Below are 16,100 nucleotides of genomic sequence, written 5' to 3'. Positions count from 1 at the left end.
GAGGGCTAATTTCAGCAGCAGCATAAACTTTTTGAGACTTGATGTCAAACCTAGCAGCAGCAAGGCTACAAAACTAAAATCACAATGTTCATATTTATGTCACTTAGATGCTATAAGGAATTTGTGGAAAAAGTGAACAGCACATTGGGTTATTCCATTAATTAAACAGACATATCAGGCTAATTAAAGGCCCCACCTAGGTCAGGACTAGAGCCATCAATACCTATGACAGAGGTCACGTAACACCCACGAGGTCAGTCACGAAATGCCCTCTGAATCAGATAACCCTCACACAACTCTTATCTTAACTATAGTGTAGCTGGGAATGCAATGAGCACTTCATGACGGACATTGTGGGTGTTTTTTGTTGTTGAGGAGTTAAGTGACTGACCTCATAGATATTGTGGGCTACAATTGCACTTTGTTGGCCAGCTCAAGTTCTCAGGAGTAATAATGGGCTTATCGATGCTGTAACTTCTAAATGGACGCTGCCTTATGGGTCAAGCCCCAAATGTTATTTTTTGCTATTTGCACAAGTGATTGCTTAAAAATGCATACTGTCAAAGTGTATCCTTCTAAACATGCACAGGCTTACATATTTTTCACTTTTTTTTTTTGTAACTAATGCCCTTATCTTTACTTTCTCGTATGTGAAGTTTTGGGAAAGTATTGTAATCGTCCAAAAATTTGATGTTGAGATTTTGATGAATCTCAACGTTTTAGACCTCCCTGACTTTTGTATATGAAGTATAGGGAAAGTATTGGAATCTTCCAAAAATTCCATTTCGAGATTTTGAAGAAATTCTCGATATTTTAGACTTCCCTGAGTCCAGAAATACCATTTCTGGAATTATGTCTGTGCGTCTGTCTGTCTGTGTTTGCGTGTATGTGTATAAGTAATCACGATAACCTGAATATGCTTCCACATAGGTCAACCAAATTTTGCATACAAGTATTAGGTACAAAACGTAGCTTTCTATCAACTTTTGGGCTATTTCTGTTAACCAGAAATGGTACTAACCTTTTATTCATGCAGCTGCAAAGACTGATTTATTCAACTTTACTTTTATAAAAATTGTTCAATGTATTACTAATTTCATTTGATTTGTTGTTGATGGTTCTTTAATGTACATAATATAAAAATATAATCATTGCCTTGCGGTTTACTCCTCAAATATCCATCCCCATATCTGAATATACGGGAAAGTCTAGGGGAGACCACTCTCGATTTTTTTTACTTAGGCCTTGAGCCACATCCTCACATGCAAAAAGACCCTTGACAAATACAGCCATGTGAAAAAGTAAGAGAACTTCAGGCTTGAATTACCTTCTTAATTCATATGGGAGCAATACACATTCACTTACTTTTTCACACAAGGCTTCTATATGTCTTTTCTTCTGAAAAAATGATCACAATTAAAATTGTTGTTTGCCACCAGATATTAGATTTACTAGATTTTTGGACTTGGTGAGGACTTGATTGTTAGTTATGAAACCGATAAGTGAAAGCATAGAATTAAAAGTGTGGGTACTTAATTTGTCACTCGAGTAGGCTAATTCTGAGTCAGTGAATCGTGGCCATGGAGACTCCATCCACACAACTGCCTGTTACGCTCTATTGAGTGGGTCAGCTGTTAGTGGATATTTCTTTTTCTTTGTGTACCATTACATCCAGGAGGGTTGGCAACAGCTGTCATTGAAGGCTTTAGTGACAAACAGCTGAGGAATGTAATACCCTGGGCATCAAACACACCAGCTGAAGAATAAGATGTAGCGTATGTACACATGAAATATTTATCTGTCAGATCAAAGTATATGGATGTAAAACTTCCTCAAAATGCTGCACTCTTTGTTCCGTTAAACATGGCAGCGTTATTTTGCCAGGTGGGGGGAGGGGGAGTGTATTAGACGCATGCACATTAAGACTACGAGGTCCGTTGCCATAGCAACACTTTGTCTTTCAAAATTCTCCTCAGCAAAAACATATGAGCCTACTCCATTTGAAGGCTGAAATAAATCGGCGAGGATCACAGTCTTGCAGGATGGTCGAATGGAGCAGAACTGCACTGTCTGAAGCCCGCTGAATGTCCACAGCAATCAGTGCACACTTGCTGCATCTCAGCAGTCCACATCAGGGTTGCTTTAAGTTATGGAAAGTAATACTCTCTTTAAAGATTTAACTCACATTTAAAGGAATGCATTGAAGAGATCAAGAAGCAGGCATTACAGAAGAAACCACACAGGAGCAATCAAAGCAATGAAACCACAGCAACAAAGCAAAGTCGCTCAGTCAACTAGCATTAAAGCACTGTATGAACTGCAGTGCGTTACTCTAGCCACACCATCCACCTTGGCACCTTAAATGTACACGTGTCTACTGAACTGACAACCAGTTGTGGCAGTGGGACGGCCACATTTAGCTTTGTGAGGTGCCAAAAAAGTATAGTACATTCCCTTCGTGCCTGTGCCGTGGGATTTGCTTGACATAAATATCTTGAGAGGAGGTTAGGAGATGTGTAGGTCAGCAATTATATATATATACTTTGTGCACAAGTGTGTATGTACAGTATGTATATATACTGTATATACTGTATATATTGTGTATATATGTATATACAGTGTATATGAGTATATATTACACACACACACATTATTTGCAATCCATTTTTAATAGTCTGTTTTCAACTTTCATTGGAAGGCCATGTATGGATCATCCGGTTTCTTTCTCTTTAGCTGACTACAATTCTGCTGTTCATGTTTTACAACACAACCACAGGGGAAAGGCCATTATTCATTTAACACAGCATGACATGAACGACCTATGAAGACAATGAGCCTAATGACCCCACACACACTACCCATACCGCCTCACTACAATCATTCCCATCTACCCTAAAACCAATTTCTGAATGTGTTTCATCTCTCCACATAATGATAATGGCTACCTAACCTAAACCAGTTTGAGAGTTCTTTGAGCTTTCCCAGTTCCAGTGGCAGTGAGGATTAACTTGAGAGAGCAATAATAAAAAAACCCAACATACAGTATTTGGTTGAGGAAGAGTCTTTAATTGGGTAAGCAAGCAGGAGTCCATTTAATTTCAAAAACAACTGCCTGCATGTCTGTTGTTTCCAGCCCTATAATAATAAGCACAGACAGGCTTATATTGTTACACAGCAACTAATAGCTACATGTTGCCATGTCAATGATTTGCATTTTCTCACCTGCTGCTCTAAATAAAGATGTTATTCCAAAACAGGAAGTTTTATTGCAACTCAAATGTTTTAAAGTCACACTAAATGAGTCAGTCAAAAACCTTGCATGATGCAGATATTAACAAAAAGGAGTGTCTGCAACTTTTCCTTTAATTCTGCTCCTCCCATAACTGTTCCTTTAATACTTCTCCTCTCATAACTGCTTTTTATTTCAAGCAAATGCCACAAAACTATTGTAAAATTCACATTTTTAGTAAAGCTTCTTCTAAGACAGGTTTAATTCTCCTGCACAATCCCAGTTTGAGCAATCAGAAGGCAACGTGCGGATGAGTCAGAGCATTCCAAAGCCCCTCCATAAATGCCAGACACACCCCCATTTACCATACAGTACCCTTGCACGACGTTTCAGGAACACCGCCCTCTTGTTGTGAATCTGTGGAACAACCAAGGAAAAGTGAACACTGCATGAAAGAAACGTGGACCGCCATGTCCGTTGGATCACAGACAAAACTGACCTGATAACCACATGTCATATCTACAAACTGGAAAAGAATGCAAGATTTCAAAGGGGTTCAAAAGTTCTCCTCATGAGTAATGAAGTGGAGTAGTAGTATAAAGTTCCTTTACAGGTCAATAAATCACAAATGATCTCCAAAGTGTAAATTATGTGACAGATAAGATAGTTTCAAAAAATACCATCTTGTGTAATCTAAGAAATTTTGTGGAGTAAAAAATAAAACTGCAGTATAAATCTTTAGTCCACTGGGAGTGGCAGCATAAAGCACTGGAGAGTAATGGATTAAACAGGAGTATCTGCTATAGCAAAAAAAACGGTAAGCCAAGTTAACCCAAATTAATAAGATATAGCTAATAGGGGCCTGGTAGTGTTCAAGCTCTGTTTATTATTCTTTCTCATTTTAATAACTATGACATATTACTTGTTTAGAATTATGACTTTTTAATAATTCTTACATTTGGGATTCTAAGCATCGTACATAACTGAAATCATCATTGGTGTGCAGAAAACTTCTACTTGGCCAGTAATTGCTGTGACATGTGTATTGGTGCCATGAATTCAACTTGGCCATATTTATAGAAACATGTGTGTTACTTGACTGAACTTAATTTATTAGAGGAAATATAAACAAATCACTGTGAGATTAGAATGAGTATTTATGAAAAATTTCAAATACAACTTACATGTACAGGTTTGGCACTCCCAATATGCCATCTCTTGCATTAAATAATTGGGTTTAACAGTCGTTTTTTTGCTCAGCCTTGTTTCATCATGACTCAACTTAAATGTGAAGGAAAGATGCTGACTAGTGATAAGCGAACAATGAAAATTTTGAAATGTTTGGGGATTTTGGCCAACTCTGTAAAAGGAATAAAGTGAATGGGGAAGATGAAACTGAGTAGTTTTGAAATTATTATAATGGGGCAACAGTCTTTTAAGGATCCCTGAGGGCTAGAGAAGTGTCAATGGTGGTCCAATTATTGTGGCCAAAAATGTGACATGAGCTGTGAGGAAGAAATGCTAACAACTGTGCCACTGTGCCTTCCTAAAATAAATTATGCTTTGGTTCCACAATACTTGAGTCCTTTATCACTCTTTGTGTTTCACAAGCTCTTATCACTATGACTAACCAACACCCAAAGAGCTAGTGAAGCAAAGGATCAGTGTTATATGCTTAATCCAAGAGTGAAGACACAACATAAAATAATTCAATGCAGAACATCAAATGATCTTCATAATATTCTCATTATGATCTGCTAATGTACCCTTCAAATGAAAATGCTTTTAGTTTTATTCTTTTTAAAGTATTTGGGGTGCAAATTTGGTTGGAGTACCAATGTTGTAAATCCACACAGGCATGAAGCAGATTGTGTTGCATCACAAAACATCAAGTGGAGTATACTTAAAGAGTATGCATGGAATGTTCTGTGTACGTGTGACGCAAATTAGGCAGGTAGCACAGATCAGGTAGTGACACCCTTCTCCATCATGGCTGTTACAACTCTGGGATGTCATGTATCCTCTCAAAGCATCATTGGATGCTGTGAAATATATGTTACTCTAATTTTCAAGGCAAAATTCAGTGAACAAGGTCAATGGCGAACCCAGAAAAAGTGCTGCAAAAGACTTTTTGATGAATTTTGTCGAATAACACTAATGCTGACTCTAAATAGACTAATCTGCAAGAATATAATCTTATGCTGCATATGTGAAAAACAAAATACCAGTTGGAAATGTATCAATGATGGAATTAACATGGAAGTGTCATACAAAACAACAGCCTGGTAACTGCTTCCATCATTCCATTCATCAAACATGTCTACTTCACCATATTGATATATTGGTTTTAACAATGCAGATTTGTTTAATTTTTTGTAAATGCATCTAAATATAAAAATGGACTTGTGTCAATTTTCAACCTTGCTGAGTATATTTCATGGACTTGCAAAACAGAGCCTTGATAGCAACAAGTTCAAGGAAGGAACTCCACATGACAATGGAAAGGGCAAGTGGAAATAACCCTGATGAAAACTGAAATAGTTTTTAGTGAAGAAGTAAAGAACGGATGAAACATTGAAAGGTAAAAAAAGGCTTTCCTGATGTTGATGCCACTGCAAAAGATGAAGATGAAAATAAAAAGAATGAACGGTCACACATAAAATTCTATTCATGAATATTTATATTGTAAAAAAGCATATGCATTTGGGTAAAGGTGGTCTCAAAGATTATGTATAAGGGAGGACATGTCGAGGATTTCATAGACTTTTCTTATTGATTACGCCATTTGTTTCAGTTGATATAATGGAGAGGAACTAAAGCCAAGCTGTAAATCAAGCAGTCCATTTATTTAATGGTTGGGAAAAAAAACAATTAATAAAATGGCTTTGGTTATGAGCGGAGTGTGAAGACCATCCAGTAAATCAGCAGACACAGCATATAAAATTCCCAGATTTTCCTTGTGAGTGGGACAGCAGAATCAAGATTTGACATTGGGTTCACAAGGAATAGCCAACTCAAAAATCTACAACATCATGAGATCTGTCTTGGTGGATCCAGATAAGGTGGTGCTATATCCACTACAGCTTGGTTTAATGAAGCAGTTTGTCAAAGCCTTATTAAAAGATGGAGCCTGTTTTATGTATTTGGGCTGAACGTTTCCAGGTTGGTTTATGGCTAAATTGAAAGAGGGAATTTTTGCCAGACCCGATATTAGAAAACTGATTTCTGATGCAGAGTTTGATGCTGTGATGAACAACCTTGAACAAGAGGCTTGGGTATCATTCAAAGAAGTAATGCCTAAGTTTTTAGGTAACAATAAACATTTGAAATGGTGAAGAAATTGTGAAAAAAAATATCAGTTACATTTAAGGAATTGGGTTGCAACATGAGTCTCAATGTTCACTTTTTAGAATTTGACCATAAAAATCTTGGAGCGGTGAATGAAGTGAAGGGTGAGGGATTCCATCAGGATATCAAGGACATGGAAAAAAGGTACCAGATGTCAGAATAATGGTGGACTACTGCCTGATATTTATGGAGACGCCACAGGAAAAGTGTACAAACAACAGGCCTTCAATGAAGTTTTGGATAAAGTAGAAATGATGAAAAAACTAGTCAAGTGTACTACTACTCACAGTTAAAATATACATATACGTTTCATTTTGCAGACCTGTGTATGGAGTATTGAACAAAATTGTTAGAGATGATACAGGGATGTGTTATATGTATAAATCTGCGTAGACGCCCACACCTATCCTCTGAGCAGAGTACACTCTAAGAAAACAAGTTAGAAAATATAGGCATGCAATAACATTCATGTACATACAGGGACATACATTAACTGTTTGGAAAGTTGAAGCATTTTACATCTTTTTTTGTTTATTTACTTAATCAAAGACAAATATATCATGCTTTTTAATATACAAAAATAACACAGAGAATGTAATCACATGTATTAGGTGTGTACATACTGTAAAACGTGTGTTTTTAAACAGCACTTTACAATGCCATATACTTACAAATCAAGCCGAAACAGGCTTCTGGGAGCTGATCGCAGGCTTAGCTCCCAAGTCAACAGATGTAAAAGGTGCACCGATTGATGTATTATTATTACTAGTTGTTAAATGTGGACAGGCTAGTATAGACTGTAGTTCATATTTCTTAAACATAAAATTTATGAAAGAAGTACTCAATGAGAGTTAAAATCTAATTCCTTCATTTCAAAAACTTACTCTAGGATTTGTTTTGCTGTCTGGAGTGGTTATGGAAAGGTAAATACACACATTGAAATCATCCCCCTCAAGTCAAATTTCAAACAGTAAATGGATCAGTAATTGAGGTCACACACAATGTTTCTATGTTTTATGAAATGGGAGTTTTTGAAATTTCAAAAATTTGTACAGCACACTTAATCTGAGGTATCACAATGAAATCTGAACTTGAACCAAAAGTGTAGCAGATTTCAACAGAATCAGTACTCTGGGAGCCTAGCTGTTCCATGCAGACAGACATACATACATAATGAGGGCTATGGGTGCTTTGTGCATTTAATGCAAAGATACAATAAACCAAGTAAACTAAATCTAAAGAATAGCAATTAATAGCTTCTTTGAAAATCATTAGTATGAATAAATAATAAAGTAAAATCCTATACTGGACTGAAGAAGCTGAGAAAATGAATGAATGAACAAATGTATGAATGTACAACACAGTCCTGTGATTTAAAACCGCATACTGTTACACTGTACTGGCATCTTATGGTAATAAACAGGTAAAAATAACAGAAAGATTCTGATCCAGGATTAAACTGTAAACCTGTATTAGAGAAGCAATAGAAAAAAAGAAATGCATGTCTTAATTTTTGATGGTGTTATGTTGTAATAGTTACAAAACACATTTTAATATTTAACAGCTTTGAATTTTTTTTCAGTATTTAACAAGTTCTGTCTTATGCAGCCTCAATGAAGTTAAAAATAGCAAAACACTGAAATACTAAAAGACCAAATCTTTATTCACCTATATAAGTAAAAAAAACATATCATCACTGACAGAACAGATATCCATTTCTCATCCACAGGAGTGTAAACAAATGTTTTTAAAACTGAGTTAAATCAAACTCTCCCCCACTATATGATCAAAAATCTAGCTTGTGGTGATGACCAGAGAAATCAAATACCAATTTTTTGGGGTGAAAACACAAATACTTTGGTTAAAAGACACTTGACAGTCAGGCTTTTGCTGTAAAAATCACACCCACGTAAAAACACCAACGCACACACAGACATGACAGACAATCTAGACTCCAGTGTTAAAAGAACCACTTTGACAAATGTGGAACACCACACAAACAAATTGGAAGATGAGTCTAAACAAGACATCTACAGCTACAGGGCGGCCTGATGCAAAACCAATGGGTGCAACAGCTTTTATCCATATTTGCATGATAAAAGCAGCACATGGTTAATTAGAATGCAATGTTAAGATGTAGACGAGATGCTTCCATGCACTTTAAGGTCTAATTATGAAGCCTGGTCTGGTAATCTAGTAGCCATTGATATGTTAAGTTAAAAAAAAAAATCATGTTCTCCCACTTAATCCACCTTTCTATTGATTATACTAAGGAGTCCTGGTATGCTTGGAAAGCTCCACACATTTGTACAGTAACCCAATAATTTTATTTATTTCTGTTTTGATATTATGATAGATCCATTCATAGAAGGAGCCACAAATTGTCATACTAGATTTTAATTAATATTTTAAAAAAATTGTGTTTTAACCTGAGCAGAGTATGCTAAATTTGGAGGAGCTTCTTCTCACCAGGCATATCACTGCAAGCTTGGTGGCAATGTAGGTGTGGGTAAGCAAGTTCCCTAATGTTTGGACATGAGATCTGCCTGACAGATGATTATCCAGTATGTGGCTACCTTTCCAGTAAGGCTGTGCCATGACTCCAAACAACTTTTTTGATTAATCTTGGTAGAGTTACCACCAATCTTAACTTCAAATACAATTACCAGCTCTGTATTATATATAATAACTTGCATTTCCCAGTGTGTAGGCTGTCCTTGCTACTTGATTACCAGTACAACACACACTCAAGCATTCACTGTTAGAAGTCACCTTTCTACCAGCATGCACTACCTTTCCAGAATACCACAGCAAACTCAGAGAAAGACAGACATACTGTATCACCACTGCATACCATCATGCAGGCCGGCCCAGAGATGCTTTGCAGCTTACCCCTTGCATATTGGTGATGAGGCAGGAGGATTCAGTGGTGCTTAAGATCTACCATGGAGAATGGAGGAAGGGAGAGAGATAAGCAGGTTAGTAAAGGCAGCAGGTGGAGGAGGAGAAGGAGGAATGGAATGTGCTGTTAAGCATGTAATGATAAGGCCATCTTCTCAGAAGCACCTTGCCTCATATCTCCATTCCTTCCATTTCTGTGACTCTGCTTGATGTTATTACAGAGCTCTCCACTGGAATGAGAAGTCTAGAATCTTCAGAATAAGACACGATAGATTCACAAATCAAGAATGTATGGAAAGTACAGGATGATTAGGAATTATTGGTGCAGATTTCAAACTCAGACATTAGTCAATGTAACAAAGCTACCAATCTGTTAAAATTGTTTACATCACAGTTACTGGAGAGGAAAAGAATCTTTTAAAACTATTCAAGAACTAAACCTCTACTTAGCCAAGAAGAAAAAAAGTTCATATTTAAGGAACAAAACTTTTAAAATTGACAAGAAAGAAAAATACATACAAGCCTGCTTAAAATTACTTAAACCAGTTCAGGGTTGTGGAGATCTGAGGCCTATTAAAAAGCATTGGGTTACAAGGCTGGAAATAGTTAGGAACTGGGTGCCAGTACAACCCAGGGCACACAAACATATACCCGCGCTCAAGCCAATTTAGAATCTCCAATTCACCAAACACACACAGATTATTAGCTCCCCATATAGCGTTCTGTTTCTCCCAACCACACTGCTGAAGATCAAATCTAAAATAAGGTCAGAGACCACATGCAATCAAATTAATGCACATTTATTGAGTGACATTGTTTCCAATTCCTACAAACTGGTTGATGTCAAAACTATAAGATATAAGCATCAGATCCACATCTCCACAACAAATACAGAACAATTTAAAATATACTTAATTTTACTCTTTTAGGCTGTGCAAATAAAATAACTACAACTTTACATTACATCAGCAATGTAATATTCTGAAATCTGGTTAGAGTTGAGGTAGACAGGAGTGTATCCTGGCAGCAATGTGTGGGAACCAACCCTGGATTGCTGTTTTTTCAAATAGTTTTAGGTAACTGGGTCATAAAAGGAGTAAGGAGTGCATCAGGCAAGCTGATTTGTGCTTTCTGTTTAATAAAACTGAGATGTGCACTTTAACACATTTCTGTTTATCATGGTGTCAGACAGTTGTGGTGTGTTACATGCAGGTTGGACATTCAATAAAAATGTAAACTTTACATTGTACGTGTGACAAAGGTGCAATTACTAAAACCAAAATGAAATCAGTGTTTTTTTCTTGTACTTTGCATATCTTTCTAAGTACTGTAAGAATATTTTATCTGCGCTAAAATTCAGATTAAAGCAAAAGAGTTAGTTTGTGATACTTCTTGCTAACCTTTAAGCCTTCTCCTTCAGCTGTACCATCTTTCTGAGTGTTTACCACGCTGCTGGGTACACTGAGCGCATTCTCTTACTGGTCTTGATTTATAATCACCTTCATTCTTTAAGGATGGATGCGGTTATGGGGTGTAGCTCAAAGGATTATACTGCACAGTTAGCTTGATAGCACCTGGGAATCTCACTACAAGAACTGAAGATGACTACTAGAGTCTGGGACACCCTGCTAGAACACTCACAGTTATAAGCAACTGGCTTCAACTACCCATTGTTTCCTGGGTTTCTAATATCTAGAACATCAGCATTTGTGGAAATGTGAAAATTAAACTGTAACATATTCAAATTAATTCAGTGATATTTAATTTACAAAGTGCTCCCCGGGGCTTTCTGCCTGCATCGAGTGGTATGGAGGTGTGTGGTGTGAAGTAGGGGAAGCGCCCAGAAGGGTTAAAGTCTTAAGCATCAATGACCTGAATGACGCTAACATCCATATGTTAACAATCAGTCCTGAAAGGAAACTTTGAATGAAGGCTGTATAAGGAAGAGACCTTGACAGACAAGTTAAAAACATTTTTGACATTTTTCTGGAGTAGTGAAGTTTGATAAACAGTTGACAAAAGAACCATTTCAATGAAATAGTCTTCAAATGTAAAAGAAAAAAAAGTATTGAACCCAGATATAGTACCTATGTCTTTCATGTGGAAACGTTCTGCTCCTAAATATTTGTTTTGCCATCTTGAATTTCAAAAAAACTATTTCATGATCATAATCTGTAACCCAGTAAACCTCCAAGTACCAATTTTGGCCAAAATCAGTTAATAAAGTAATAGTCCCTACAACATTTTCCATGTGTCAAGGGGATTAAATCAGGGGAGAGGGGTGGGAAGTCCAGGTTTCATGGTAGCCTATCTTGCCAGATAGCCCAACTCGGGTCTTGAAGTGCTGCTGTGGCTGCAGGTTTTCATTCTAACCTGTTTTTGCTGCTAATTAACTTTTTCTCCTTTATTTTATTTGACTTGTTTTTTAAAGATTTAGTTTTCCGTATTGCTTCATTTTTTTCCTTAAATGCCACCCAAACTGGAAATGAGATGTGGAGTTTGCCAACCGACAACTACCTACAGAAGCACCTATGGGGCCTCGAACTCCAACTAATTTCACTCCAACCAGTTTCGAAATTAGAAGCCAATTCTTGTTGTTTCTTAAGCCTGTTATTGAATTCCATGGCTTACTGGTGGTCTCTTTCTGTAAAACCAGACATTTTCTTTTTTGTAAGAGCATCATCACAATGTTTTGAGGACCAGAGCAGATCAACATTACTAAGATGTTTATTTCAGATATTGCATGGTGTGTCACACGTGCGAGTAGAAGACAACTAAAGGGCCTGAATAATAGTAATTCCATCACTGACTAGGGGCGGCAGGGTACACTAACTGTCTTTCTCACTCCCTTGCAGACTATTCTCAGGAAATCCCTCAGGATTACAGTGCCTTCCAGTCCCGCCTCTGATGACAACACTTTTCTCGGGCCCACTTCTGATGATGTCACTTCCGGTCTCCACCTCTGATGATGTCATTTCCTACACTGGCCTTTAAAGCAGCCATCTTGTCTCTATACTGGCAGTTTAATTGTGGACTCCGATCTGTAAGGATTTGCTGTTGTTTGCAAACCTTTTTTCAGATAGGACATAATACACGGGTGGCTGCCCCAAACCTTCATGATGTCTCAGTGTGAAAGTTGTGACAGGTGAAAACAGGTAAGCAATTCATGTATTTTCTCATTTTGTAACTCAATATTGTTGGGTTGCTAATTAAGAAAAAAGGAAGTAATTAAAAGATCCGAGTTTTAAATAGTAAGATAATTAAAATTAAGACAAAAGAGTTAAAAGCGAAAACTGGTCGCTAATTAAGAAAAGGGTTAGAATGAAAACCTGCAGTAGCGCTCAAGGATCGGAGTTGGAGACCCCTATCTAGACAGTCTTCTTCTTCTTTATCTGTAGCCATTCCGATTTTTATATTTGGACCGGACTAGTCAAAAAGTTTAGGAATATACTGGACACATACAGGTACATACATTCTATTTTATATATATACAGTATATATAGTCCTGCGGTGGGTTGGCACCCTGCCCGGGATTGGTTCCTGCCTTGTGCCCTGTGTTGGCTGGGATTGGCTCCAGCAGACCCCCGTGACCCTGTGTTCGGATTCAGCGGGTTGGGAAATGGACGGACGGACAGTATATATATATATATCCATCCATCCATTTTCCAACCCGCTGAATCCAAACACAGGGTCACAGGGGTCTGCTGGAGCCAATCCCAGCCAACATAGGGCACAAGGCAGAAACCAATCCCGGGCAAGGTGCCAACCTACCACAGGACACACACAAACACACCAGGCACACACCAGGGCCAATTCATAATCACCAATCCACCTAATACAGTATATATACAAACTATATATATAGTTTGCAGGGACCAAATGAACTCAGTTGCATTATTTACTTTAAGCTGATGTTTATAAAGAGGTCTATTTTAATATATTAGTGCAATTCTTTCTATAAGCAAACAGCTACAGTTTGACAATTAGTCCTGTTTGGCTCTTGCAGTTGTAAGGTTTCAAAAATAACTAACTGCATCCTGTTGCTGTAAACAAAGAATCATAGACAAAAGTTATCGGAAATGAAAATATGCAACAAACAGCCAATATCTAGAGGGAGGGAACGCACCTCAATGTCGAAGAACTTGTGGCCAGCTCATAGGTAGAAATGTTACTGGTTTTAATTTCAGAAGTACCAGTTTCCCAGAGAATCAGTCAGGATGAGGTAACACATTCTAAACTAAACCACTGCATATTTTCAAGCCTTTAGTGCTTGAGGGCAAAATAATAAGGGAGTGGAAATCTTTTTTATCTTTCAGTTTAGATATGTACAAATGTGTTCCTCTTCAAAGTGATCTCTCAGATAAGCAGTCTAGTCACACTTTTCACTCCACTGTACACAAGATTCACAGTGTCTGCTAGGAAGGCAGTATGTCTTACTGTATTAATCTGGTTATAGCATGCAACATGGCCTTGGGGCCAAAAAACTGTTAAGCAGGGCAGAGAAAAGATCACATTCAGTTTAAAAACAAGCTTGCACTTTGTAACACTTTTAAGAAATTCACAATGTAAATTCTAACATTAATTGAAATACTGCAATTAGGCAGTATGGTAGTGCAGTGGTTAGTGCAAGAATCATGAATTGTGGGTTCCAAAACTTTGACAGTCTCTGCCTGTGCGAAGTTCATACATCTTGCCTTATCTTTGTGTACCTTCCACTGGGTCCCCAAACATGTATAAATCAGGTAAACTGGTAGCTCCAATTTGATTCCGTACAGTATGTGTGGACATGTGCATGAATGGACCCTCTGATGGACTAGCACCCTGCACAAGGCTGTCTGCTGTTCTGCTCTACCCCCATAACCCTAAACAGTCAATCATTTTCTAACTCGCTTAGCCCTGAACAGGGGGTCTGCTGGTGCCAGTCCAAGCTAGCATAGGGCATATGGCAGGAACAAACACTGGACAGGTTACTCCCATCCACACCACCCACTAGGGCCAATTTAGGAAACACCAATCCACCTAACCTGCATGTCTTTGTACTGTGGGAGGAAACCAGACCACCAGGAGGAAACCCACACAGACAAGGGGAGAATGTCACGCGGGGAGGAGCCCGGACACAAACCCTGGTCTCCTTACTGGGAGGCAGCAGCGCTACTACTGCACCACTCAACCTGAAACAAGTTTTAGATTATATAATGTATGTTATGTTGCATATGGTACTTAGACAAGTAACATCTACCTAAACTTTACAGGACACGTCATACCTTAGCAGCTTACTTTATTTAGCAACTTACTTTAGACTTAAAAAGTCATCATTGCATCAAAGATATCATCAATTCAATCTGACTTCTTCCAGACAAATAGCAAGGCACATACTGAAACTAATAGAAAATAAAGGGAAGTTTATTTAAGATGAAGTTGTTAAAAACTCTTCTTCACACAGAGCATGCTGAAGTTAATCAGAAACTGCCTAGTTAAACTGTAAGAAGCTCTGCAAGACTCTGAAGTCTTTTATAAATTGACATGATGAGATACAAGAAGGGCTTGAAACTGTCCAAGCCCACACGTAGTTTGAGGAATTCAGCTGTGAGATCAGCACAAGGTGATCGTCTTAACCTGACTAACAGAGCACAAACTTTTTCAGCATTTTTGCATGTGGATAGTATGATAGCGCAGTATTTAGTGTTGTAGGTTTAGCTCAGAGCTCTGGAATTCTGGATTCAAATAATGATCATTTAACAGGTTAGGTAAAATGATGACTCTGAATTTCCCTGTGCATTTACAGTAAGTGTGACTGGGATAGGCTGACAACCTGCTCAGTGTTAGCATCAGTTTTTTGCTCATGCTATGCCACTAGACCCTGGCCTTTTTGATCATGAATTGAATAAAATGTGGTCGAAAATGAATGAATGAATGATTTTTTGCTTGGTCAGCCTTTACCTGTAAAACCTTATTTGCTTCACAGAATGTTACAAACATACAGAAACTGAACCAGGCTTTGCACAAAACAATACAGGCTAATGGACTATTATCCTCTAGTCTGACAAATTTCATATGTTCTTAAAACACCTGACTACTTTTGTGTCATCCATGCATGCAGTTTAAGTAAGGCCATTGTCGTGTGCAGAAAGCATTTGTGTCTCATATTTGCTGCTTTAAGAGGTTCTAGCAATCTAGGGAAGGAGGACCAGACTGGCATTATTAATGCCTTCCACAGCTATGTGTCTATAGCTGCCTCCAGGTAACATTGCTTGAACCTAAAGCATCAAATGACCGCCAAGACTTAGCTGAACTCAAAATACAAAGATGAAAACAAATGCATTATGCAAAACGAGACAAAATGAAAATAATAGTTAAGTGCTGCTGAATATATGATGAGACCTATTTGACACTAAGAAAGATTTCAAGACTTGAGGTTATGCAGCTCTAACAAATGCATGTTGCATCATAACAGGCATTTTTACTAAGAAATTAATTCATGCATTTATTCCTAGTAGGATTGGCTGCTTCAATGTGGTGTTCACTGGCTGCTCAAATCATTCTTTATACAGCTTCAGTTAATTATTATAAGAGCAAGAAAATACGAACACATAACTCCAGTTCTTAAGTCCCTACACTGACT

At 37.7% G+C, this 16,100-nt stretch overlaps 1 protein-coding gene across 7 annotated transcripts in view; it reads right to left on the bottom strand.

The window, feature by feature from the left end:
• LOC114646174 (anoctamin-5-like) overlaps positions 1-16,100 on the bottom strand; it is a 138,897-nt gene that overhangs the window by 57,915 nt on the left and 64,882 nt on the right. For 3 of the 7 annotated variants that reach the window (XM_051923130.1, XM_051923131.1, XM_028794203.2), the window contains 2 exons: positions 9,470-9,517; positions 3,605-3,646 (listed from right to left, as the gene is read on the bottom strand). The exons of 2 other annotated variants lie outside the window; for them this stretch is intronic. In XM_051923130.1, coding sequence (XP_051779090.1) covers positions 3,605-3,646; positions 9,470-9,517 — 90 coding nt within the window. The remainder of the gene's footprint in view (positions 1-3,604; positions 3,647-9,469; positions 9,518-16,100) is intronic. 2 more of the 7 variants (XM_028794204.2, XM_051923132.1) reach the window with 1 other exon arrangement.

The sequence above is a fragment of the Erpetoichthys calabaricus genome, chromosome 2 (assembly GCF_900747795.2).
Source record: "Erpetoichthys calabaricus chromosome 2, fErpCal1.3, whole genome shotgun sequence".
Lineage (NCBI taxonomy): Eukaryota > Metazoa > Chordata > Cladistia > Polypteriformes > Polypteridae > Erpetoichthys > Erpetoichthys calabaricus.
The sequence above is the reverse complement of the archived record's forward strand: the minus strand, read 5'-3'. Positions and strand labels throughout refer to the sequence as shown.